Consider the following 25871-nt stretch of genomic DNA (forward strand, 5'->3'; position numbering starts at 1 on the left):
AGAGAAGGGAGAATACAGGAAGAAAAGAAATTACGCATAATCGAGAAGCACTTAGATGGGAACCCGAATATATGGTTTCGAGCATTTAAATACACTTTCCACACGTACGATGAATTTAAAGCTGCTTTCTTGAGAAAATTCTGGGACTCAGAAATACAACAGCAGTTGAGATTGGAGCTCTACTCTAGGAAATTTTCTAATGCAGGGCAAACACGGTATTCCGATTTCTTTTCCTACCAGTTTCACCGTTTCCAAGACTTAGATTGCGCACCGAGTGAATTAGAAGCGATCAAGACTATACAGAGACAACTACCATTAGAGGTACAGAGGTTGTTAGCGGCCACGGATATACAGACCGCAGTAGACATGGAAAAACGGCTGAGGCAGATTGATATGACATCATCATGCCTGGTGGAAAGAAATCCCAGAAATATTAGGCAAGTAGAAGCGATTAACACTATTAGGCATGAAAGCACAAGCGGTAGAGTGAGCGGATCTGAACAAGACAGGACCGAGAATCATTTTAACACTCAAGATAACACACGAAAAAGACATTGTTGTAGATGCAGCGGAGAACAACCTGCGAGATGGGAACCAAGAGATCAAAGAAGTAACCCACAATACAGGAACAATATTCGATATAATAGAAATAGGAGCCAACCCTATCCAAGAAACAGAAGATGGTATAATGAAAAACGACGTCCTAATGAGTATAATAGAAATGAAGAAAATAGAAGGTATATACAAGAGCTTAGAGAGCAAAGGCAGAATAAGACACGATGGGAGGATGCTATTAGAGACAAAGATATCAATGGAGACCTCGAAGGAGCAGAGAGTCTCGAGCTCCAAGATTATAAGAGGAAAAGAGGAGAGGAGAAATTTAGAGAAAACAATACGCAGAGAGGTACGCCTGATTCCGAACCATCGGTTAGAAAAAAAAACGCCGATGGAATAATAACTCAGTTGGAAGAAGAAGATGACCAGGAAAATAGAAACATTGTCAAAATTCGTAGTTGGATTATAACACAATTTGATCACTGGGACATCCGACCAGAAGACTTGGTTCGAGATGAGACATGCGACACAAAGGAACCAGCATTTAAATTGCCAGTAATATTGGTTAGAGTAGCAGAAATCAAAATATACTGCTTGGTTGATTCCGGGGCCAGCATTAGTGTCATGTCAAATACGTTATTTCAAGAACTGACAAAAAGGATGGAAATACCGATAATACCAGTATCTGGAGTTAAGATCAGGGGTGTCATTCCAGATAAATCGGTAGAATGCAAGACTCAAGCATATTTAACAATAAAAATGGGTAGACGCGAGTTCGAACACCCATTTCTAGTAATGAAGAAGATAAAATATAATATAATTTTCGGAATAGACTTCATGATGGCTTCCCAAATGACGATAGATATGGAACGTTGTGAAATTAGATTCCCTATTAGGGAGAATGATGGGAATAAAACTTTAGAAACAATCCAACTTAAAGACATGTTACATCCTGAAGAATACTTGAAGATTGAGGGAAAGGAAGTCGACTTATTGAGTAAAGAGAATCCAGTTTTGGTAGAGAAAGATGAAGAGCTGCAAGAAGACATCCAAATGACAAAAAGGATCGAAGAAATCATAACCATGGAGGAAGAAAATAGTGAAAAAACAGAGATATGGGAGGCACTTGCTCAAGCCGACGTACCACCTAAAGGAAAAAGAATACTGTACGGAATTATCAATAAATACATTGACGTTTTCGATGATAAACCAGGGCAAATTCCGAATTTCAAGTATAAGATAATAGTGAATGACTGGACTCCATACATGGGTAAAATATATGACGTGCCGGAGAAATATTTCAGTGAAGTGAAGACGATTATCCAGCAAATGTTAGACGATGGAATAATCATAAAAACCACCACTCCCTATGTGAATCCAATTGTAATCGTAAGGAAAAACAACGGGAAACTCAGGCTGTGCTTAGACGCGCGAAGTATCAATGGAAAACTTATTCCTGAGTACAATAGGGCTCCTAAGATCAAGGAGGTAGTAAAGAAATTTCGTGGTCAGAAGTACTTTACGACCATGGATTGCACGGCTTCTTTCCATCACATTGTCCTCGAGGAAAGGTCACGGTTGTTGACTGGATTTATGTTCAACAACCAAACATATGCCTACTGTCGTCTTCCATTCGGATTGAAGAATAGTTCTGCCGTATTGGTGAGAGCATTGGATAGAAGCCTTACTAGTGAAGTGAAGGAATTTATTAATTGTTATATCGACGACATAGTTTTCGGAAGTTCCTCCTTTGAAGAGCATTGTATTAACCTAGAAAAGTTGCTCAAGAATCTGCAGAAAACTGGTTTCAAAATAAATATCTCGAAGTCGAGATTTTGCCAAAGTCAAGTACTCTTTGTCGAACACTTAATCGATGGCGAGGGAATAAGACCTAACCCTGCCAAGATTAAAGCTATTTGCGAGTTTCCTCGGCCGACAAAGGTCAAACACGTCAGACAATTCCTCGGAATGACGGGATTTTTCTCAGACCACTGTGAGGGATATACTGAGATAGCCGCACCACTGTACAATTTATTAAGAGCTAACAACAAGTGGAAGTGGAATGACGAGGTTGAGCACGCTTTCAATAAGATGAAAGAATTGATGAAACAAAGCATAAAACTGGGATATCCAGACTATGAGAAAAGATTTATAATACAGGCAGATGCTTCGAGTATCGGCGTAGGCGCATGCTTGTATCAAGAAAACGAAGAGGAACAGAAAAGAACATATCTGGCATTCACCAGCCGGAAATTAAGGAAACATGAAATGCACTACACTACCACCGAACTTGAACTTCTAGCGATAATCCACGCGTTACAACAGTGGAGAAGGATCATTTATGGATATCCAGTGACCATAAGAACTGACCATAAAGCATTAACTTTTGGATTAAAGGCAGTCATGGTAAGCGAGAGGATAACGCGCTGGATGTTGTATACACAGCAATTTGATTTAAAGATAGAGCATTGCAGTGGTAAACAAAATATTTTAGCTGATGCTTTGAGTAGGAACCCTCCAGAACAAGAAGAATGTATTCTAGAAATCGAGTTAGACATTCGAGAGCAAGAACTACTGAGAAAGCTCGAAAACCTAAAGGAATACCAGGAGTCTGACAAAGAATTAAAATATATTATCGACGGGTTAACAGAGAAGGAACCGGATTCTGAATGGCAGAACAGTTATGAGATTGTAGACGGAATACTGATCAAAATTATGGGTGGAGTTGACCGAAAAAGAAGGATTATAATACCACAAGTATTACAAAAAGAACTGATTTGGTACACCCATAACATCACGGGTCATGCAGGCATAGACAAAGTGATCAGTACGTTAAAAGAAAAATTTACTTGGAAGGGACTACGAAAATCTGTCAGGGACCTAGTTAAAACTTGTGACATATGCCAGCGTGTTAAACACAACAACTATGTATGCGGACATAAACCAGTGTCAATCATTCCAACAAGGTCGCACGAGATATATGCGGTAGATATTTTTGGCAAGTTACCGACTGCAAAAAGAGGAAAAAGATACATACTAGTGGTTGTTGACATATTTTCCAAGTACATTTCACTTCAAGCTATACAAAGAGCCAATGCTAAACAAGTCATACGAGCCCTAGTGGAAAAGGTTTTTCCTGAGATGGGTAAGCCGAAAAAAATTCTCACAGATAGAGGAACGCAGTTTACGTCAGAAATATTCCGTGAACGAATGAAAAATGAAGGCATCAGACATACGATGTGTTCAGTACGACACCCAGAAGCGAACCCAGTAGAAAGATACATGAGGGAAATCGCCAAGTTCGGCAGAATATACTGTAATCAACAGCATTGGAAATGGGTGGAGATATTAAGTATTATTGAAAAGAGCTTGAATAACACCATTAATCAATCCATCGGACAGATTCCCAGCGTAGCTCACAAGAATATCCATCCTGAAAGGAGTTGGGACAGAATATTTAATATGCCCTTGGAAAAGAAGCCAGATCCACAGCAAATAGAGACTATGATAAAGGAAAAGCTACTGGAACAATCACGAAAAAGACTAAAGAGGATGCAAAATAAGAAATTCCATGCACCTTATAAACGAGGTGATCGTGTATTAATTAAGACGGTACCAATATCTAATGCACCGAACAGAGTATGTGCGAAGTTCCTACCATTATACAACGGTCCATATAAAGTAGAGCGTGTGCTAGGAAATAATGCATACGAATTAACAAGCATGAATGGAAAGTACAGAAATGTACACAATGCTTCTAACATCAAGCCTTATTACCAAGAAAATCAGACTAATGAAACCACAGAACTAGTAGAATAAAGGGCCAAGAATGTATAAATTACATACCAATTCAAGTTACAGTCTGCAAGTCATTTGAAATTACGATTTATTATGTTTATTGAAGGAAAGAATCAGCTGATTACATAAGCACAGTCGAGGATAGCAATGAGCATCTCTAAATCTGGAGCGATAATCAACGGTCGATATATTAAAATCGATTAGCCAGTCGCAATAGGACAATGAATATATATAAGAAGCGAAGGCACATTTATGATGTGAGTTTAAGAAAGGAAAATATATTGTGACCAATATATTTTATCCGTGACGGGGGAAAAAATGTGCTCGTTCGCACGTCCACGACAGATTACAAAATGGCGCCGACCTAAGGTATGGGCCTAGTAATCTAAAGCAAGCATGGAATAGTCGCCTGCTATGATGTCTCAGAGGGCCATATATTTCACGGAATGGTAATGTTTTCGAGTAAGATGGACAGTGGACGGTGCACAGTATTGTTTTCAAAAAAAAATAGAAAAAGTTTATTATTGAAAATCTTCATCTTGGAATTTGCACGGCATCGAGAGGGGACGCAATCACCGTAATCGTAATATTTGATTTGGAGAAGAAAAGGACTGCGCATATAAAAGAAAGGAAAGAATACGACGATTAAATAAGAATAAAGTATCAGTCTTCACCAAAATTCAAACGGTTAAGACGAAAATAAAAGTACTGAAGTCGATACGTAAGAAATTGCGAAGACGACGAGGAGCTACGAAATAAATTAAAATTTAAGGATAAACGACGTCAATAGTAAAATGGCAGCATATCGTAATATTACTAGCTTCGATTTTGAGATTGTCAAGAAGATGATCAAGATGATGCACTGAATTCACATGATGGACCGACCTGGGAACAATTCATCTTACCATACGACCAGGAAATGACGAGGAAGGCGACGGGTAACCATATAATACTACCAGAGCGGAGGAGCGGATGACGTTCCAGATGTCTTACCCGTGACCGAACCGAAGACCCATCTACATCCAATGGGAATGGAACAGCTGGACCAGGGAGAACTATGAGCGAGCTAAGTCATTCATAACATTTTATTGCATAATTTTTGGTTTGCTTACACATGTACCTTAGGTATGTGCTGATGGCTAATTGTAGGCCGATAAGAAGGCAATGCAAGTGATGATTATCATCTAAGTGTGAGATAATTAAGTCATAATTACGAGTTAATAACATAGCAGAAGTTATGCTATATCGGCTAGAATACTTGTAGGAAGCGTGAGTTTTGAAGAGAAATATGAAACAGCTGATTGAATTGACATAATGAGAGATTATAGAGATTTCATTGATGTAATGAATTAAGTTGACGTCACGAATGGATGTGCGCGGTGTAGAAAGAAACATGGAATTACGCATTTGTTGGTTCATAGAAAGGGGCATTGAACTCGTCGATAGGTTATGAGGATCTGCGACTTGTGAATTTTATTAAGAAACAGTGTGGTAGTTTTACGTAGTCGTCAAGTTTGGAACGCGATATATTATTATGGAGGCTACGGTGCTGATATTAGATTGATGTTATAATGAGAATATGAATATGATAATTGAGGAAAGTTACGAGTTATGGATAGTGATTTGAGATGTTTGTTACGCGATGCAGGACCATCGTGTACCTGCAAGTTAAGTTGTGCCACACTACTAGTGAAGTATATGTTTTATTTGCGTAAGAGTGCCCACACCGCAGGAGCTACTTAAGCCAAGGTACGAACTGCATGTATTACTATAGATGTATGCTCGTGACGTAATTGCATTTCAGTGTAGATGTTTTATAATGAATATTAGAATACTTCGACTTTGAATAGCTGTAGATAACCAAAAGCATTACGACAGCGATATATATATATAAGATGATGTTTGCCAAACCTCGCAGTTAAGCGCTTCCATGTTATTTGCAAGAGAGTAGTGTAGCTTGCATTGTGGTTGAATGTTATTGAAATATAACTATTTAATGGGACATAGAACCGACAAGGGCATGTGTGGGACAGCCAAAGATTATGCTGAAGTTAGATAGATAGCTAGATCAGTAAATATTCTCCGTTTGAACGTACATTTTTATTTATGAACTTCAACTAGGGAAAGGCAAGAGTAGGAGCTGAATTTAACAGGCACTAGGAAGGAATGCCTTAGTTCATATGTAGTTTCAACGCACAACGAGAGCAGTGCAACAAAATCATGACTTCGGATTTTATTAAAATTTAATTTAAAATATTCAGATTTATTTTCGATTTCCTAAAATTCCATTAGAGCTACTTAAACGAATTCCAATTTATTTACACTTGACTTATCAGTGTATTAGAGATTCATTGCGGCTGGATATTGTATCCAGGTGAGAGTGCTTAAATAAGACTAAAGAAAGTGAACTTTCGGAACGAGTTTATTGTGTCGATGTTTTACTTATATTTAAAATGCGAAGTGGAACTCGGATAAGGTCCAGTGATCTGTTGTAAATGTGTAATTTTTGAATTTCAACTTCACAAAGGAACTGATCATTTCATTAATTTAAATACTGAATACTATTTTTTATTTATCATACGAGCCAGCGCTGACTCAATTTTATTTTCATACATATTATCAGTCAATTTGAATACTGCGTTACATAATATGGAAATTAGTAATTTAGTATTTTATTAATAAATATTTGGTTGTTTTTCTACAATTGCTGGTGTCATGAGTTCTTTAATTAATGTCTAGATTGTAAGTTAATTTATAGTGAAGTAAGGAATCGTATAATTAAGTATTCATTTTACCATGGCAAGTTTCTCGAGGTCAAAACTCTAATAAGGTAGTTGGCGGTGATTATTATAATGTCGTAAATAACGATGGGTGACATCCGTGGGTCGGATTTCTCATGGATCCACGTTAAGCGAATTCTACAGTAGGATTTCAGGTCCTACTAGCCAAAATTAAACCCTGAGGTATCCGCTGAGCGACTCCATTTCGTCAAACTAGGCTGCCAAGTGTCGAGTTAGAGAATGGAGGTATCGGGCAAAGAATGTTTAACCCGTTGGTTGCATTAAATCCTGCGCCTTTTGTGGCGCAGCAACATAGATTGAGGCATCGGGAAAGGTTGCATTGACCAAAGGGTTACAAGGTTTTGGGAGATGCCGAGGTGCCAGAATTTCGTCCCGCAGGAGTTCTTTAATGTACCAGTGAAACTATTGACATGAGTCTGACATATTTCAGCACCTTCCAATACCACTAGATTGAGCCAGGATCAAACCTGCCAAGTTGGGCTCAGAAGGCCAGCACTCTACCACCTTAGCTACTCAGCTACTCTATGCCATCTTTATTTCTATTGTCTCTAATATTTACTGGAAAGTAGTATTAAGCAGAGCCCCATTAATTAAACTATAGAATAAAAATACTTCATATTTGCAGGTAACAAAATAGACACATGAATATGGTATACAATTAACAGATGACCATCTCTCCTTCTCTTCCTCAAGTTTAAATAATTATTTAGAATCTCATACATTACGCACTGAATTATTTAGATGACTTTCATTCTACATTATTTCTCTAGAATTGTATATGTTATCTGAATAACTATATAATCATTTTTTTGAAGTTACTGTTTTTCTCATTTAAAATGTACATATCATAAAGCTAATGTTACGTTACTCTCAAAATAAGCATGAAAAGAATATCTGCATTGAAATAGTATTAGTAATACAGTCCACCCAAAAATATGAAAATGAAAGAAACGGAGAGAGAACCATTAAACATAAAAATTAGGGATAAAGTATTTCTGTCACTTATCTGGTGACAAACTGGTGAGAATGAGGCTCCAGATGTAGAGTGAGTATTCATTCCTGTATTTTCATGGTTTTTATCCCATATCCATCTCAAAGTATTGGTACATGATCCTCAGCCTCAGCTATCCATTTAGACCTTTCCATGATACATGTTTCTTTTGATATTGGATAATTATTCGTGTCGCCTGGTACCTGCAATTTTACATAGAGGTGGTTAGTGTTGAGCCACATATTTGATACACAATTCTCATAACAGTTTTAGATTCACACATACCTTAGGTTGCACAATGCTGTTTACACATATAAAATTCAACCTTATAATTACCGGTAATCACTTCAAGAAAAGTTTGGAGAACACATGTTAATATAGTACTCCATATGCATTAACATTCAGTATAGACTCTGTGATCTCCTGATATTTCTCATGTGCTTCCTGGATCTTGAGATCGAAACAGAGCTTCGTACACAACATTTCTTTTACTTCTACCTTGGAGAAGCGCCACAACTAGAGTGAGTCACGTCTCCTTTCAAGCTGCCTACACAACAATGATGCAGGGGTTCAAAATAGTAGTATTTGCAAAATAATTATTACACTTGACAAATTACTATTGCTCATTTAATTTTGCTTTCTTCATCCGCATCTTGATATTGCCAAATATATGTTAGAAATAATAAATCTATTCTTCAAATTCATATCAGTTGAACCAAGATAGTCCAAAAGTCAGTATATTGAATCAACTATGTTTCTCCAAAGTAGTATTGATTGTTTCTTCCTGGTTGATAATTTATTTTAAATAATTATTGTTTGAATTTACTCATCAACTTGCTTATCACTCTAACTGTAATGGATTGGTTTAAATTTAGATTATCATTTCATTGTTTATTCATACACGTCAGCTGTGGTCTGTAGTATTTACACCTTGCTCCTTCTACTCTGCTTGTGAGCTAAAGTTAACATGTGTAGTTCTGAGTAGTTCTCATACTATGTGTTCTACGAATCTTACCATCTATTATCCTCCCACATGGGTAGAAAGGTTGCAAATTTATTGAATGTAGTTTCTCAATGTATTTATTAAATACTTTGAAATGAAATCTGTTAATGTGAGTTAATCATACAATAATTTCTGTGATTCATTTATTTTAAATTTCACTATATACCATTAATAATTTGAAGATGAACAATGTGCACCATACATCGTTGGTAATGTTCTGTGGAAGATGAGTGATGTATGCCATACGGCGTTGAGTTCTAGCGCTTACATATCCATTTCAACGTACTACAAATGTTAGCCGAGTGCTGGAACACATTCCGCAGTGGTTGTAGTTCATTAAAAAATTAGAAAGTAGCAGCACATCATCCCTAATTCTTTTATGATACTAAGTTGGTACTACCGAGTCAGCTTCATAGCCGTATGTTCTTGCGCGGCTGACGACTACAGCCAATTTCCACAATTAATGTATTTTTTCATTTCCCAATGATTATTATGTATGTTGTATTTCATAAATGTATTGTGCTGTGTGTAAATACCTAACTTTTCATGTTTTTAATATGCATTGTGAAAATTTATAAATTGAAAGGAGAAAAAGGGTTTTTAATAAATTTATAAAAGTTAGTGGTTTTGCTCCAATTTTGAAAAACAAGGTATGCTTACGTAGCTTGAACATTGCTGAATCCAAAATAGGTTTGTAACTTTTAGTAAGGTTATCAGTTATTTTTGTATTAAAATGTGAATACGCACTAAAGTGCTCAGTCCACAGTGTAAGATCTAACTTCACCTGCTCAGTCTTCAATTTTATATAAATACTAGCTGATGTACCCATGCTTCGCTACGGGATTCTCAGAAAGACTGACTTTGTGGTTTTCCTAACTGAAATCAACATAGGTCATTGCAAAAAGTTGAGTATGAATGTAGCGATTAAAAGCAATGCTATCATATAAAATACTCGATAAAATGGAAAGCCGCATGTTTTATTACTTTTAACGAACAGTGCTGCGGTTAGATTGCGGTGCCAATCTAATAGTCCAAAGTTCCAGAGCTGGGATGACCAGGCCGCAGATTGCCATGAACACTCATCTGCCATTATTCTGCTAAATATCCACACTGTTCATTCCAATCAGTGCCTCAAAAGAGGGGTTGAATAGCCCGAATGCTATGATGATCCAGTGTGTTACGTACCAGTAGTATCAGAAAATTTATAAACCAGGGGAATGGCATACTAAAGAAGAAAGTTATCTAACTCCCCAGCTACTTCCCATCAATATTCAGGCAGGCTGTTACACTCTGTACGACTGGGCGAGTTGATCGTGTGGTTAGCGGTGCGCAGGTGTGAGCTTGCATCCGAGAGATAGTGGATTCGAACCCCATTGTCGGCAGCGCTGAAGATGGTATTCCGTTGTTTCCCACTCTCACACCAGTCAAATGCTGGGCCTGTACCTTAATTAAGGCCTAAGGCACTCCTAGCCCTTTCCTATCCCATCGTCGCCATAAAACCTATGTCGGTGCGACGTAAATCAAATAAAAAATACTCTGTACGCAGCAGTAATCCTATCTATCGGAGATGAGGGGCAACAGAAGCCACAAAGCACATCACGACAAACACTGGTCAATGTACTGTTATTGTTGATCAATGTTATGAGATTTCTATATTGTAGGCCTTCACATTTAGTTTTCTTTCGACTCTGTGATTTGTAAAATATTTTATACCGTAAACTGTAGTTTCTTATTCTCCGACTTTACATACCGATTTTTATTAAATACTGTTTACCCATTTTCTCGTTACTCGGGTCTGATAGGGACTTAGTAACAAAAATCCAAATTCATGAATATCTTTGTGATCATAGCTAGTATGGCAACAATGTATAAGACATGAATAATAGGAAATTTAATACTATATAACCTTAGTTATGTAGCATTCATCGATTATACCTCTAATAAAAAATATTTGAGAATTAAATTTTAGGCCTTCCCCTAAACTACCATTTCACTCAGCGTGAATAAAATAATTTACAGCCTAGACTATAGCACCTTATTTCCTGACTTTGCATACCGATTTTCATCAAGATAGGACTACTAATAACAACAATATTTGAGAATTAAATTTTAGGCCTTCCCCTAAACTACGATTTTTCGCAGCGTGAATACAATTATTGATAGCCGAAATTGTAGCAACTTATTTTCCAACTTTGCATACCCATTTTCCTTAAAATACGACCACTAATAATATAAATAGTTGAGAATTCAATTTTAGGCCTTCCCGTAAACTACCATTTCACTCAGCGTGAGTAAAATGATTTATAGCCTAAATTATAGAGGCTCATCCCCCAACTTCACATACCGATTTTCATTAGACCACTAATAACATAAATAGTTGAGAATTCAATTTTAGGCCTTCCCCTAAACTACCATTTCACTCAGCGTGAGTAAAATGATTTATAGCCTAGATTGTAGAGGCTCATCCCCCGACTTCACATACCGATTTTCATTAAATTCTCTTCAACCATTTTCTCGTGATGCGTGTACATACATACAGACAGACAGACAGACAGACAGACAGAAATTACGGAAATGTAAAAAGTGCATTTTCTTGTTACTATGGACATGACCGATACAGAAATGATATTATTTTCAAATTCTGAGCAATGTACAGACAAAACTCTTATTTTATATATATAGATATTTTATAGTTATAGCACACAATTGTGTTACATTTTAAACTTTCAAAATGTTCATATCAGTTTGTTTTTGCAGGAGCAATACGGACTATGATGGCCTTAGATCATGAAAAATATCCAGTATTTCACTTTCATGTAAAAGTGACAGATCTTGGTAAACCTACTCTTTCCTCAGAAACTACTGCTAAAGTGGAAATACTGGTCCTTGATGTGAATGACTGCACCCCACAATTTTTACAATCTGAATACAATACTACACTTCTGCTTCCAACATATCAGAATGTTGCAGTACTACAGGTGAATGCTTCAGATCCAGACTCCTCTGAGATTACAACTCTGCGATATGATATAATTGAGGGCAACAAAGGGAATGTCTTTGCTGTAAATGCTGAAACAGGAATGATCACAATAGCAGACACAGGGAACATACAAAATTTTCATCAGTTACATCTTCGAGTATCTGATGGAAAACATTCAGCTGTCTGTCAAGTCAATGTAAAAGTGGAAAGGTCAGAGAATTCTGGTCTAACATTTCAAAAAAATATCTACTTGGGAACTATTCTTGAAAATACAACAAAAGTCTTACCAGTTGTTGTGGTCAATGTGCTTGGAAGTGCCTTAAATGAACATGTCATATTCAGCATTTTGAACCCAACAGATATGTTTGAAATAGGATCTACTTCAGGAGTGATAAGAACTACAGGCAAGAGATTTGATAGAGAAGTGAAGGACAAATATGTTTTGATTATTGAGGTAAGTTTACAGTTAATATAATATCATCAGTGTTTATTATGCTTGCCTCTTGGGAATAAAAACTTTTTTTAATAACTGTTGAGAACTTAATATATACAAAAATTTTGATTTCATTTACTTGATAAGAAAAGTCCTCTGATATCTGTATCTTCTGTATCTTGTCTCTCTGTGAGCTAGAGAAGAACTCATGTCTCATGTTTTTGCAGTACTTCCCTCATTTCCAAACAACTTACAGATGAATGTTAAGATATGAAAGATAAAAGATATATGTTTCAATATTAATTTGTTATTTATATGGTAAATTACTCATGTTTTATCATAGAAGTTATATTGGCACGACTGACCACAAATATAAAATTAGAAGGAATTTTAGCAGAAGTGATTGGGGTAAATTTTCATTCATTGGGAAGGGTGTGAAGGAGTGGAACAGTTTACCAGAGGTAGTGTTTGATCCTTTTCCAAAATTTGTACAGATATTCAAGAAGAGAATAAACAGCAACAGAGAAAATAAATGAAATGTTAGAGGGCATTCGACCAGTGCAGGTTAATATAAATAAAAAATGTGTGTGAATAAATTAATTCCATCCCCTGGTCTAAGAAGTTGGACAGCCAAAGTAAGGGACTGCCTGTAGGAGTGAAGTACAGTGGGAACTTCGAGGGCCCTGGGACCACTACGGTAGCTGTGAAGGCCCTTCAGAAACTCTGAAAAGTGGTGGCAAAAGGGGCTCTGGTTAAGACGCAGCAGGTCGTTATGCTACTTAGGTTCCAGAATGGGTAAAGAAAAAAAAAAAAAGTAAATAAATGCAATGTAAATTTTAATCTTATACCAGTTGTACAGTATCATTTGAAGTAATTCCACATACTGTATATCAGTTGACTACATTTGTAAGTAGTACAGGAGATATTATAAGTAGAATTTTGTAAACAATATAAATTTATTAAGGATGAGCTGTGTGTTTAATAGAAAAAATTGTTAGCGTAAATTGCATAATATTGTATTATAGGAAAATTTTCTTCTCTTGTTAATTTAATATTTAGTGCTTGACAATAATGTATTTTCAATAATGTATTTTAGTGTACCATTTGCCACTGAGATAGACACCTCATTTGCAAATAAAGAGATTTTGATTTGATTTGAAGTTCCTAACAGAACTGAATTACTCTGAAGTTCTGATTCTGATCCTAATGACCTTGTCAATGAATAATAATTGTATAGTCTTAATTACCAGGTAAAGTCATTTTGATTTGACCCCATTTACACTACCTGAGTGTCAATTTAAAATAATGTTGTTGGTTCATTTTTTCCTACCATAAACCCGAACACTGTGGTACCACTATGGCTCAGTTTAATTAAATTTAGAAAAAAAAAACTAGCCAAGTTTATCTGTATTGACTGGTGAATTTAATCATTTAACTTTAATAATATTAATTTTGTTGACTATATACTGAATGCATTACCAAAGATCATTTACATGCCAAAATAATACAAAATACAGGGTCAAATTAACTTAGTTGTACCCTTCTAAAGTCTGGCTACCTCTAGCAGGTTTGAACCTGTAATCTTGGGATTCAGAGGCCAACACACTACCACTGATCCACTGAGGAAGCTTTATTTCATCAATAATTCATATTTAATATCATCCTGAATTGCAAACATGGCTTAGTTTACTGCTTATTAGTCAATAAGAGGGAGTTAAGGATGGGAATAACTTAGGTACGAAGGGAGATGTTCAATAAATTTCCAATTTCTTTGAAATGATTTAAGAAAAGGCTAGGAAATCAACAGATAGGGCATTTGCCACCAAGGCGATGGCCCTAAATACAGATCAGTAGTGTTTGATTGAAATATTGCCAGACAATGTGTGTGTCAATCTAGCATTCAGCCTTGATAAAAATGTTTGTTTGAATTCTGAATGGTGAAAGGATTGCATAATGTAGGTATGCTGTAAATTTCAAATGAATGGTTGCTGCTTTAATTTTACCTAGCTCTCCTTGATTCTGTTTCTCTCATTCCACTGTCAACTTGTGGAAATACTCAGGTAAAATTCTTGAAATTTTCCTTCTTTTCCCATTTGATTACCTTGTTTGAAAGTTCTTGACAATCTCATATGTGCATTGTTAAACCACTAGCAAAAAAAAAGTCTCATATACCAGTACCTTACCTATTAACATCACCTTTTTTCTTTGAAATATCAATAATGTTCCACTTTTGGTTTGTTTGATTTGAAACTTGCAATGAGCATGTCAGTATAACCAGATAACCAAGACAAGACAAAATACTTACACATTTTATAACTTTCAGCAAATAATTCATTTGCAGAATAAATTAAAATATGCTTACAAGAATATAAATTAAAACCTTGCTCAATACGTAACAACTTTCAGTCCCGTAAACCTCATCATTCAAGAATTAGCATATTGCATTCCATCTCCTTTGCCTACTTATTTAATTAATTCATTCATTCTTTCATTCAAAGATGGAGGGATAGGTAAAGGAATCATCCTTTATTGACTGTGGTGGTGGTGGTGGTGGTGGTGGTGGTGGTGACAAATAAGGTTGGATCATATAGTATCAGTGACTATCCCACTGGCAGCTAGTGGTTTGAAAATATGATGGTGCACAATGGATATGAAAGGGAAAGGGAGTTTTCAACATACTGTACTTTAAAAACTTCATACCTGTGGAGTTATATAATTTAGTATATAAAATGGTACTTTCACTCTACAGTAGCAAAATGTATGAAAACATATTTGTTCAACTGTTTAAACTGAAATGGAACATTCCTCGTCTGTCAGGAGACAAGGGAAATAGTAGCATGACAAGTGCTGCTATTCCTTGACAACTTACACAAATTATGACTTTCAGAACGACAGTGGTTTAGTACTTTACTGTTGAAGACAAGATCTTAATTACTGTGCCAGGTGTGTGCATGTTGCTTTTATGCACAATATGCAACAGTATACTGCACAAGCTGAATAAATAAACTTTTCCACTTTGAACAAAAGCCTACTTGAAATAGAAACTTTCCCAATGTTCCTTTAGTTTCTTCAGTAAGTTCGTTGGTACTGGAGTTTGAAAAACCTTCTCAATTGAAAAGCAAGCCACACTTCTAACCCCACTGTCCTGAAACAAGCTGAAATCCTCTACAAACTGATCTTCCATATTTCCACAACTTGCCTGCAAACATAAAGGCTTCTGGCCCTCCTACAGATGTACCAAACAAGACATCAGTTACAGACAGTCATGACAGAAGAATGTAAAATAATTATCTGATAAGATAACTGGGAATTCAGCAAAAAGCTTAGGGTTGTACAAACCTGAAAGTTCTGGTGTGGGAAGAATTTGGTTACACAACTCATCAATAGCATAGACTATAAATTTCACAGGATACCTTAGTTCAACAGCTAAGTTATTGGCTAGAATTATATACTCTATTATAAATTTACAGCTGAATTGAATAATTTGATAAGAAAATGTAAATCCTTAATGTACAACCATACTGTAGAATCTCACGAGGATGTGAGGTGGAAGAACAGTTCCTAAAGTCTGGATTTAGCCATGTTGTTAGTTGACAGGTAATGAAATGTGTTTTAGTTGTTTAAATATGCCTAGAGGGATATGTTACCTGAAATAACTGGAAATATTTACTATACTGATCTAGTCATTCAACTAGGAACATTATTTATGTCATTCTTCACTTACAGGCTCGTAGCAGTGATGCCAGCGATAGACCACGAATGGCCCATGTGATGGCGAATGTTACAATTTTAGACATCAATGATAACTGTCCTATGTTTGTCAACCTGCCTTACTATGCTGTTGTTTCAGTTGATGCTCTGAAAGGAGACACCATAACAAAGGTACAGAACTTTGAAATTTTATTTTGTTAAAGCTCAACTAGAAATTAAAATAGGTTTGGTAATAATGTATTTATCTCTTTTATAGGTTCATGCTGTGGACATGGATAAAGGTGAGAATGGAGAGGTTCGTTATGAGCTAATCAAAGGGCATGGAGAGCTTTTCAAGGTGTGCAGGAAGACTGGAGAAGTCACTCTGAAACAAAGTTTGGAAGGTCATAACAGGGAATATGAATTAATCATTGCAGCATATGATGGAGGTAAGTAGCACTGAAGATTGACTAATAATGTTATTGTTTTTACGTCCAACTAACTGCTTCTGAAGGCTTTTGGAGATGCCAAGGTGCTGGAATTTTGTTCCACAGGAGTTCTTTTATATGCCAGTAAATCTACCGACATGAGCCTGACGTGCCTTTGGCATATTAGCACAGAAATGGAAAATATATTACAGACCCATGGAAGTTCATGCGGACACAGCTAAGCTAATCATTAGAACAACGTGCATTCTGCACAATTTCCTGAGAGAAAATTCAGCATATTACGAAGATTTAGATTAACCGGAATCAGGACATTGAGCCTTTAAAAATGTTGACAATGATGCACAACAAGCACCCACTGTAGCCTTTGCTGATCGTGAGAAATTTATAGAGTTCTTTGACATGCATAACAACAGTGTATAGATAGTTTTAGTATATATCTTACATGTACGGTATCTGGAAGTTTACAAACAGAGAAATGTGTGCAAAAAAAAAGTCACAAACAGTGATAATTAAAGAACTGATACTTACCAGGTATACACAGTTCGTTTCCTATTTCATCCCACAACATATCTTTCTTCCTTACATTACTCATGTCGTAAAGCATTGGGTGTTTCTTAAAGCACTCTATCAACAGTTCAGTCATCATTGCTACTGTCACAATGAATGCAGGACGCGGAAAAATGCTGCATGCAGCAAACTGAAAATGGTTCACAACAATCCCACCATGTAGGCGGGAGAGTGATGCACTGGTGTGAATGGATCCATATCCCGCTGTACTCATAATAGTTCACGACAAAATCGTTCCCACTCTCGCGTCCCGCGTTGATGTCTGCAGACCTTTAATGTAATACATCTGATAACTAAGCAAATGTAAAAACACACAATTGACATGAAAACTAATGTTCAAACACACAAATAACATTAAAATCTGGGATTAACTAAGTGTAAAATCTGAAAAGTAAATTAGGCTCTAAATTCTTAGCATCTGGAGTATGCTTGTAGTGATTATTGGCGCCACCCACTGAAAAAAAAAGAAAAGTAATCTTGTTGTAATATTGTTGATGTTACGTGTTATCTTGTTGTAGTCAGTCTAGGATTTGAAAAGTTTAGGAATTATTCCTAATACTGACCCAGTGCTGTGCATCAGCACACATATATTTTTAAAATATGATACTCCACTGGCCTATGAGGTCTGTTTACATAAAAATTACAGTGGTTATTAATTCCCAGACATCTTCTATTGATTCATCACATTGAATTTTTAATAAATGCAACCCGATTTTGAGACAACATTGTGTCAAAATTGTTTTTCTTCAACAAAGCTTATTCCTTTTGACTTTTTAAACTTTTTTATGTTCTCTTCCCCCTCCCTGTCAATGACATCCCAGGCCATGGATTGTACTTACTCAACCCTTCATACGCCCCTGATCACATGTCTTCCTGTTATTGGATATACAGTAAATCTGCTAAAGTGATTTCATCTTGAAGTCTACTAATTACATCGTTCCAATTCTTCTTCCTACATCGCGTATGTTTGTCTTTCAGTCTTCTCTCTAGAAAAGCTAAGGACTACTTGGATTTGTTCTAAATCATACATGAACATTAAAGCCTACCTTTTAGTTGTTTTACATTGTGGTCAATGAGGTCTTACGGCTTTCTTATTATTATCCTTTCTCTTTAGGAGCAAAATGTTTGTGCAGTCAGCAAATGACAATTTATCAGTTCTTGAACACTGAATATCTAATCTCACTGTAGGGAATATAATCCACCATAGTCCTCGTAAAGTTAACCTGTCTAGGTGATTAAGAAGAGAATCAAGCTTCTTTCCTAAGATTTTAAGTTTAAAATTTAACAAATTAACAGTTCGTTTGGGAGGCAGAAAAGTCTACAGATTTTCAGGCAGTATGTTGTCATGTTGATTGGTTAAATGTTGAATGATTAATGGTTATCTGGCATTTTAAGTTCTGCAGATTACCCAGCCAAAACTTCCAGTTTCTCCCATGTGTAAATTGAACACATAGTGTTAGATTGTATTACTTGAAATGATTAATATACAATATTCAAGTTGTTGTTATTGATTTTCTAAATAATGATGTTAACTTCTCTTTTTAACTGATATGAAGACACTCTTTTGAATAATCATTTCACTTTTAGGTATTACACCATGTTCAACAGAAGTGCCTGTTCATGTGAAAGTAATTGATAAGTCTATGCCAGTATTCAGCAAGCAGTTCTACACTGATACAGTTCCAGAGAGCATTGAAATTTATTCCCCATTAGCAGTGAGTATCCAAGCAGAATCACCTCTTGGGAGAAAATTGATCTACAGCATAGTCAAAGGAAATGAATTTGAAGAATTTGCCCTGGACTTCAATACAGGTAATTGTTGACATTATAAAATTTACAATCACAAAGAATGGGTATCGTCCACCTAATCAATACTTTATTATATCTTATTACTAAGCAGTACCAGTTTCGACCTTCACAGAGGTCATCCTCAGCTGGTCATGAGATCTAAGTTAACTTAATATATAATTTTAAAAACATTACTAAATCTAATGATTTAGATTACAATTATAAAATTTGTTTCTTTTCCGTGTTAGATCCCATAATTAATGTTTTATAAACTTAGTAATACATATTTGAAAGGATGATTATGAATAACTGTACATATTGAGAATAGAAATAATAATTACAATATAGCTGTCAAAATGAACGCATCGGCAGTTCTAGGTATACAATATGTTCTGGCGGCCCTAGTGTTAATTAGTTCTGTGTATTGACGTCAACACTCAGTTGCTCTCCGGAAGCAGCAGAAAGGTTCAATTTCTGGATTTAGGTGCAGGGTTGTGTGATGTAAGGAGGATGCGTAAGGTACAGGGCTAAGGAAAGTAAGAAGGGGAGGCCGAGATAATAACCCAGTTATCACTGGTGAGAGGGCCACCGATAAACGTGAGCTACATTGAGCAGCCTCAAAATTAGATGAAGCTCTGTCTCAAAGCGCATGCTTAACCCTCAACTGGTATCATACGTCTGCGAGACGGCTGAAATATTTTCCAAGGCCATCCCCTCTCTTTTCCTCAGCCTACTGCTTTCTTCCATTGTGTACCTCTCAGTTGGAGTGTTGTTTCCCTGCAGGGAAGGTGATATACCGCTTACTTTGTTTGACCTTGAGTAAGTGCGTAGTAAACTTACCGCGCCGTCTGACAGACGTATGATACCAGTTCCGTGACTATGGTTCGTGAATGACGTTATTCAGTATTGAGTGTTTATTGTGATTATTGTGAGTTAGTATAACACTGTTGTTACTTACAGTGTGTTTAATTCCTATAAATAATAATGGAGCCACAATCAGGACCACCTCGGCGAGTTTTACCACCTAATGAACCAAACTTTGAACTGACATTCTGCAAGAACTGCCTGAATTCTTCAAGTTTCGTAAAACGTGCTACTTTTGCGATCCTAAACTGAAAAGGAGAACAAAGTACCCGTGCCAAAAGTGTGGAAAACCGATCTGCTTGGAGTGCGCCAAAAATTCTGCTGAGAGTGCTTTGCGGATAAATGAATGAACATATTATGTGGGTGTGTGAAACATTTTTTAAGTCTAACATGTTTTTCTATATGTTTTGAAAATCATAGCTATATCTGGACATGAAATGTTATGAGTTGTAGTTATATACATGTAAAAATAAGGTAACATATCCTGTGATAAGGAAAATTGTGCTTTCTAACAAACAGTGGCTTTGAACCTTAAAATTGAAATTTGTGTTTTGAGTTTTCCAGTAATTTTATGTTTTATTTGTTTGTATGGTCTTTGTATAACACTGACATATCAGCGAAATGATCATAATAATCGTCTTGTCTAGATTTTCAAGAAAAACAGAGGCGTCTACATTTTTGGAGCATCATTCTAAAATTGTATTTTTTTTTCTGGATTTGTAATTTTTTTCTTTTACCTTTTGCACTGACATGTTTGAAAACATATATTTAAAGGAATTAAGTTGAATAAATAACAAAAAATTAAGAACACATTGTTTAAGTTCAAAGTAAATATCTGGAGTCTGACAGACGTTTGATACCAGTTACGTTACAAACATAGATGATACCAGTTGAGGGTTAAAGTTGCAGTTTGTGGTAGTTTGCAATTATGTGCTTTTGAAATAATTAACCACAATGAACCAGACTATTTTGGTAACTACAATATTTATTGCATAAATAGGCATAGATAGTCTAAGTAATGAGTGTTTTATGAAGTATAAGCAGAAAAATTCATCAAGATAAGAGCATAAATAACAGTAGTCTGCCTAATATGCTCTGGAAGCAGTTATTCCAACACCAGCAACATCCAACGAAACTAGATCAGCCTAAGTTAATTATACCTTGTATTCTCTCTCTTTCATTTGTGATTGATATGGTGGCTTCTTTGAGCTTCAACCACATGCCTTCAGAGGAAATTTGTGTTGCTAATCAAGCAGTGTAATTCATCATCATCATCATCATCATCATCATCATCATCATCATCAATGTCCTACTCCAGTCACCTGGGTGTGGTTTACAAGCCGCCTCCACTCCTTTCTGTACTTCCACTTTTCCTGCTCCATTACTTCCACCACATCCAATCCAGCTTCTCTAATGTCCTTCCAAATCTAATCCATCCACCTTCTTCTTGGTCTTCCAACTGGTCTCTTTCCCTTAACTTCTCTTTCCAATTCCCTTCTTGCTACCCGTTCCTTTCCCATTCTTTTTACATGTCCAAACCATCTCAGTCTTGCTTTCTGTATGTTCTGTACTAACGGTTCTATATTTAGCTCTTCTCTGATTTTAATGTTTTGAATTCTATCTCTTCTTGTCTTTTTAACTGATGTTCTTAAAAATTTCATTTCTACTGCTTGGATGTTACTATCGTGTCTCTTATTAGTTACCAGCATTTCTAGTCCGTATGTTACAATTGGTATGAAATACTGTTTATATAATGTTAATTTCATTCTCCTGGGTACTTTGTCATCCTGTAAAAGCTCTCTGACTTGTTGTACCTGTACTTGTACTTAGTCTGTTATTAATTTCAAGGTTGATTTCAATACTTCCATTAATAATGCTACCTAGATATGTAAACTGATCTACATTCTCTAACTGTTCTCCGTCTATGTTCACTTGGCTTCTCTTTTTTCACAGTGCATGACTACAGTTTTCTTTTTTACTAATTACCATTCCAAACTCCTTCAGATTTTCATTCTAAATGTCCAGTCTCCTTTGTACTTCCTTTTCTCCCTTTCCCCAAATCACCACATCATCTGCAAATACCAACGCATTCACTTCATCACTACTGATACTCAGTTTTACACATTTTACGATTTCATCCATCAATATAATAAACAATAATGGTGACAGTGCACTTCCTTGCGTGAGACTTTTCTTGGTATAACATGTTTCAGAGTCACCACTCCCCACTTGTACACTGCTTTTACTCTCATGATACAACATTTTTATCTTGTTGATTAATGATTTTGTACATTCCTTTTCAATAGGCATTCCTATACATGTTTTCTCTTTACTGTATCATAAGCTTTTTTCAAATCCAAAAATACGAATATGATTCCCTTGTCCCTTTCCAGATGTTTTTCCATTACTATTCGCACCGTAAATATCAAGTCTATTGTTGATCTATTTGGTCTAAAGCCATATTGTTCTTTCTCTAACTATGTTTCTGTTATATCGCTCAGTCTTTTGTCTATGACTTTCTCCATTAGTTTTAGCCCATGTGATAATAGGGTTATACCTGTATAATTTTCACATTTCTTCCTATTTCCTTTTTTGAACAGTGATAAAATGCTTCCTTATTGCCAGTCTTCAGGTATCCTTTCATCCTTCCATATGGCACTGAGGGCTCTGTACAGCCACTGTAGTCTAATGCTTCCTTCTGCTTTAATCACATCAGCATTGAATTCGTCTTTTTCACTTGCTTTACCTGTGTCATTGCTTTCACTGCCCTTTCAAGTTCCAACCATGTTATCGGGTTCTCTTCTTTTTCTCCATCTATTATTTTCATTTTCTAATCTCCTTCTTCCTCCAAGCAGTCATCCTCATTATAAAGTTTTTCAAAATACTTTGCCATCACCTTCTGAAGACCCTTTTCGTCATGTACTGTGGATCAATCTTCACTCTCTAATGTCTGATTTTTTCTTGATTTATTCTTTTCGATTTTATTACTCTGTATAATAGTTTCTGATTTCCTCGACTATCTTGCTCAATTTTGTTGGTAAACTCTCCCCAAAATTTCTCTTTTCTTCCTTGATATACCTCTTTACATGTAATTTCAATCTTTTGTATTCCACATGTAACCTTTCTATCTTATTCTCATCCTTCTGATACTTTTTTGCTTTTTCTTATCCATTTATTTCTTCACCTTGTTCCTTTCTTTTGTTTCTTTTTTATTTTGTCGTCCACCACCGTGTCTCCTTTCCGTTAACCTTTGCCTTTGTTTTCCCGCATACCTCAATTGCTGCTTCCACAAATGTCTTAAATTGTCCCACTCTTCTTCTCCACTTTGTATTTCCGTCTTAGGCAAATTCCTTTTTATGCAATCTTGGAATGCCATTCTCTTATCCTCCTCATCCAATTCCCAAATCCTGATCTTTGGTTTCTTCTTCAATACAATTTTAGGGATTTTTATTTGTTTTAATTCCACAATCAGTAATCTATGATCACCTTCCATACTTTCACTGGAGATTATCTTCGTATTCATGACGTATCTTCGCCATTTTTGGTCTGTTATTATAAAATCGATGAGTGTTCCATACTGTCCATCCCAACTATATCGGCTGATCATATGGCTATTCTTCTTCATAAACGATGTGTTCTTTATTATCAGGTTATTTCTGATACAAAAGTTCAATAGTTTCTGTCCATCTTCATTTCTATCACCATACCCATATGGGCCCAGAACATTCTCATATCGCATTCTATCAGTTCCCACATGAGCATTCAGTTCTCCCATTATCATGATCCCATCTCGAACAATATGTGTTTCCAGTTCATTGAGAAACTCTTCTTTTTCTTCGCTACATCCTGTCTGTGGAGCAGACACCTGTATTATCTTCAGTAGTTCCTTGTTTACATTAATGTGCATTATTATAATTCTTCCATTTTCATACTGAATTTCAGCTATTGCTTCGACATTCTGATTCACTACAAATCCCACTCTCCCACTCCATTTCTTTTCTCTTTATTGTTACCCATCCAGTACAAGGTGTACCCCTTTCTTAGTGTCTTCATTCCTTTCCCCTTCCATTTTACTTAACTTAATCCCAGGACGTCGAGTTTTCACCTCTGCATTAGGTCAATCAATTCATTTTCCTTCCCATTCATTTTTAAAATATTTATTGTTCCAAATTGGGTTTTGTTCTCTGATCTAACACTTGCACGAACATCAGCATTACCATCATACTGTGCAACTGTAGTCAGAGACTTGTCAATTCCATTTCCATTTTTAAACTTCCATCCGAGGCTTGTATTGTAGTTGAAAGCAAGCAAAAATTTACTCATCTGTTGACCTGCTAAGCCTAACGCATCTGAGGATTTTCTTTTGGGGTTTACTCCCTTAGCCTTTGAAGATCCCTCTTCTCCACAAGGCAGTGGTTTCCTCTTCTAATTTTCCCCAGAGAGGATGGGTTACCTCATCCACCATCTTTGCCATTCCGAAGGTCTCCTTCTCTGCCTAAGATGCTGTTAAGGTCTTCATCCATAACCCTGGGGGTGGGTTCCACGTTATACTCCATGAGACTAGGTCCCTGCATGAACTTAGCTCTCCTTCACACTGGCCTACTGATGTTGAGGATCCCCACCCCCGCAGCGTGGATGCACCAGACAAGAATTACTCAAGTGGAGGATAGGGAAGATGACTTTATCTCCCTTGAACCAGGTTAATGGTTGTGTATGATGTCACAACCAATGGCATTAGTAGGAAAAAATTTGAATATGTTATTTTTCAAGCAGATGTTTTACTCATGCGCCACCACTGGTATGGAGTAATAAATAAATTTCAAGATTGTGAGTGACTGAGAAAAGACCTTGACAAAGTTGTGAGATGAACAGCAGACAATGGTATGATGGTTAACAGGATGAAAAGTCAGGTAGTAAGTTTCACTGTGAGAAAAAGTTCTCTTAGTTTTGACTATTGTGCTGATGACATGACAGTAACTCATGGGGATCACTGTAAGTACCCGGGTATTAATATATGGAAAGATCTCCATTGGGTTAATCACATAAATAGGAATGTAAATTAAGATTACGGATTTCTTCATGTAGTTACAAGGGTATTCAAGGGTTGTAGTAAGGATGTAAAGGAGAAGGCATATAAGTCACTAGTCAGACCCCAATTAGAGTACGGTTCTAGTTATGCGACCCTCACCAGGATAACTTGATTCAATAAATAGAAAAGATTCAAAGGCAAGCAGCATGATTTGGTGTGGGTGATTTCCGACAAAAGAATAGTGTTACAAAAATTTTGCAGACTTTGTGCTGGGAAGACCTGAGAGTAAGGAGATGAACAGCTTGACAGCAGAATGTTCCGAGCTGTCAGAGGAGAGTTGGTTTGGAATTACATTAGTAGACAAATAAGCTTTATTGGAGTTTATATATATATATAAAAAAAGATTATAGAGTAAAACCTTGATTACCCGTCCCTCGATTAACCGTTCTGCGGATTATCCGTCGTCCGAAAAATCTTGATTTTTTAAAAGCAATGTACAGTTGCTCCAAAACTGAATGAGCATACACTTGATGTCAATAATAATAATAATAATAATAATAATAATAATAATAATAATAATAATAATAATAATAATAATATTGGTTTTACGTCCCACTAACTACTTTGATGGTTTTCGGAGATGCCGAGGTGCCAAAATTTTGTCTCACAGGAGTTCTTTTACGTGCCAGTAAATCTACCGACACGAGGCTGACGTGTTTGAGCACCTTCAAATACCACCGGACTGAGTTAGGATCGAACCTGCCAAGTTGGGGTCACAAGGCCATCGCCTCAACCGTCTGAGCCACTCAGCCCGGCTCCTGATGTCAGGGTATTTTGATACAGTATTCTGTTTTGGAGCAACTGTATATTGGCTGTCCGACTCCTGAATATACGATCATAATGTACAATAACTACTGTACATA

The 25871-nt window shown here is 36.3% G+C and overlaps 1 protein-coding gene across 1 annotated transcript in view; it reads left to right on the forward strand.

Moving 5' to 3' along the window:
- Positions 1-25871, forward strand: part of LOC136874446 (fat-like cadherin-related tumor suppressor homolog) — a 671031-nt gene that overhangs the window by 400288 nt on the left and 244872 nt on the right. Inside the window, exons 15-18 of the mRNA XM_068227805.1 lie at positions 11906-12582; positions 16288-16443; positions 16529-16700; positions 18855-19079. Of these exons, the coding sequence (XP_068083906.1) occupies positions 11906-12582; positions 16288-16443; positions 16529-16700; positions 18855-19079 (1230 nt within the window). The remainder of the gene's footprint in view (positions 1-11905; positions 12583-16287; positions 16444-16528; positions 16701-18854; positions 19080-25871) is intronic.

This window comes from Anabrus simplex, chromosome 5, assembly GCF_040414725.1.
Source record: "Anabrus simplex isolate iqAnaSimp1 chromosome 5, ASM4041472v1, whole genome shotgun sequence".
In the NCBI taxonomy this organism is placed as follows: domain Eukaryota; kingdom Metazoa; phylum Arthropoda; class Insecta; order Orthoptera; family Tettigoniidae; genus Anabrus; species Anabrus simplex.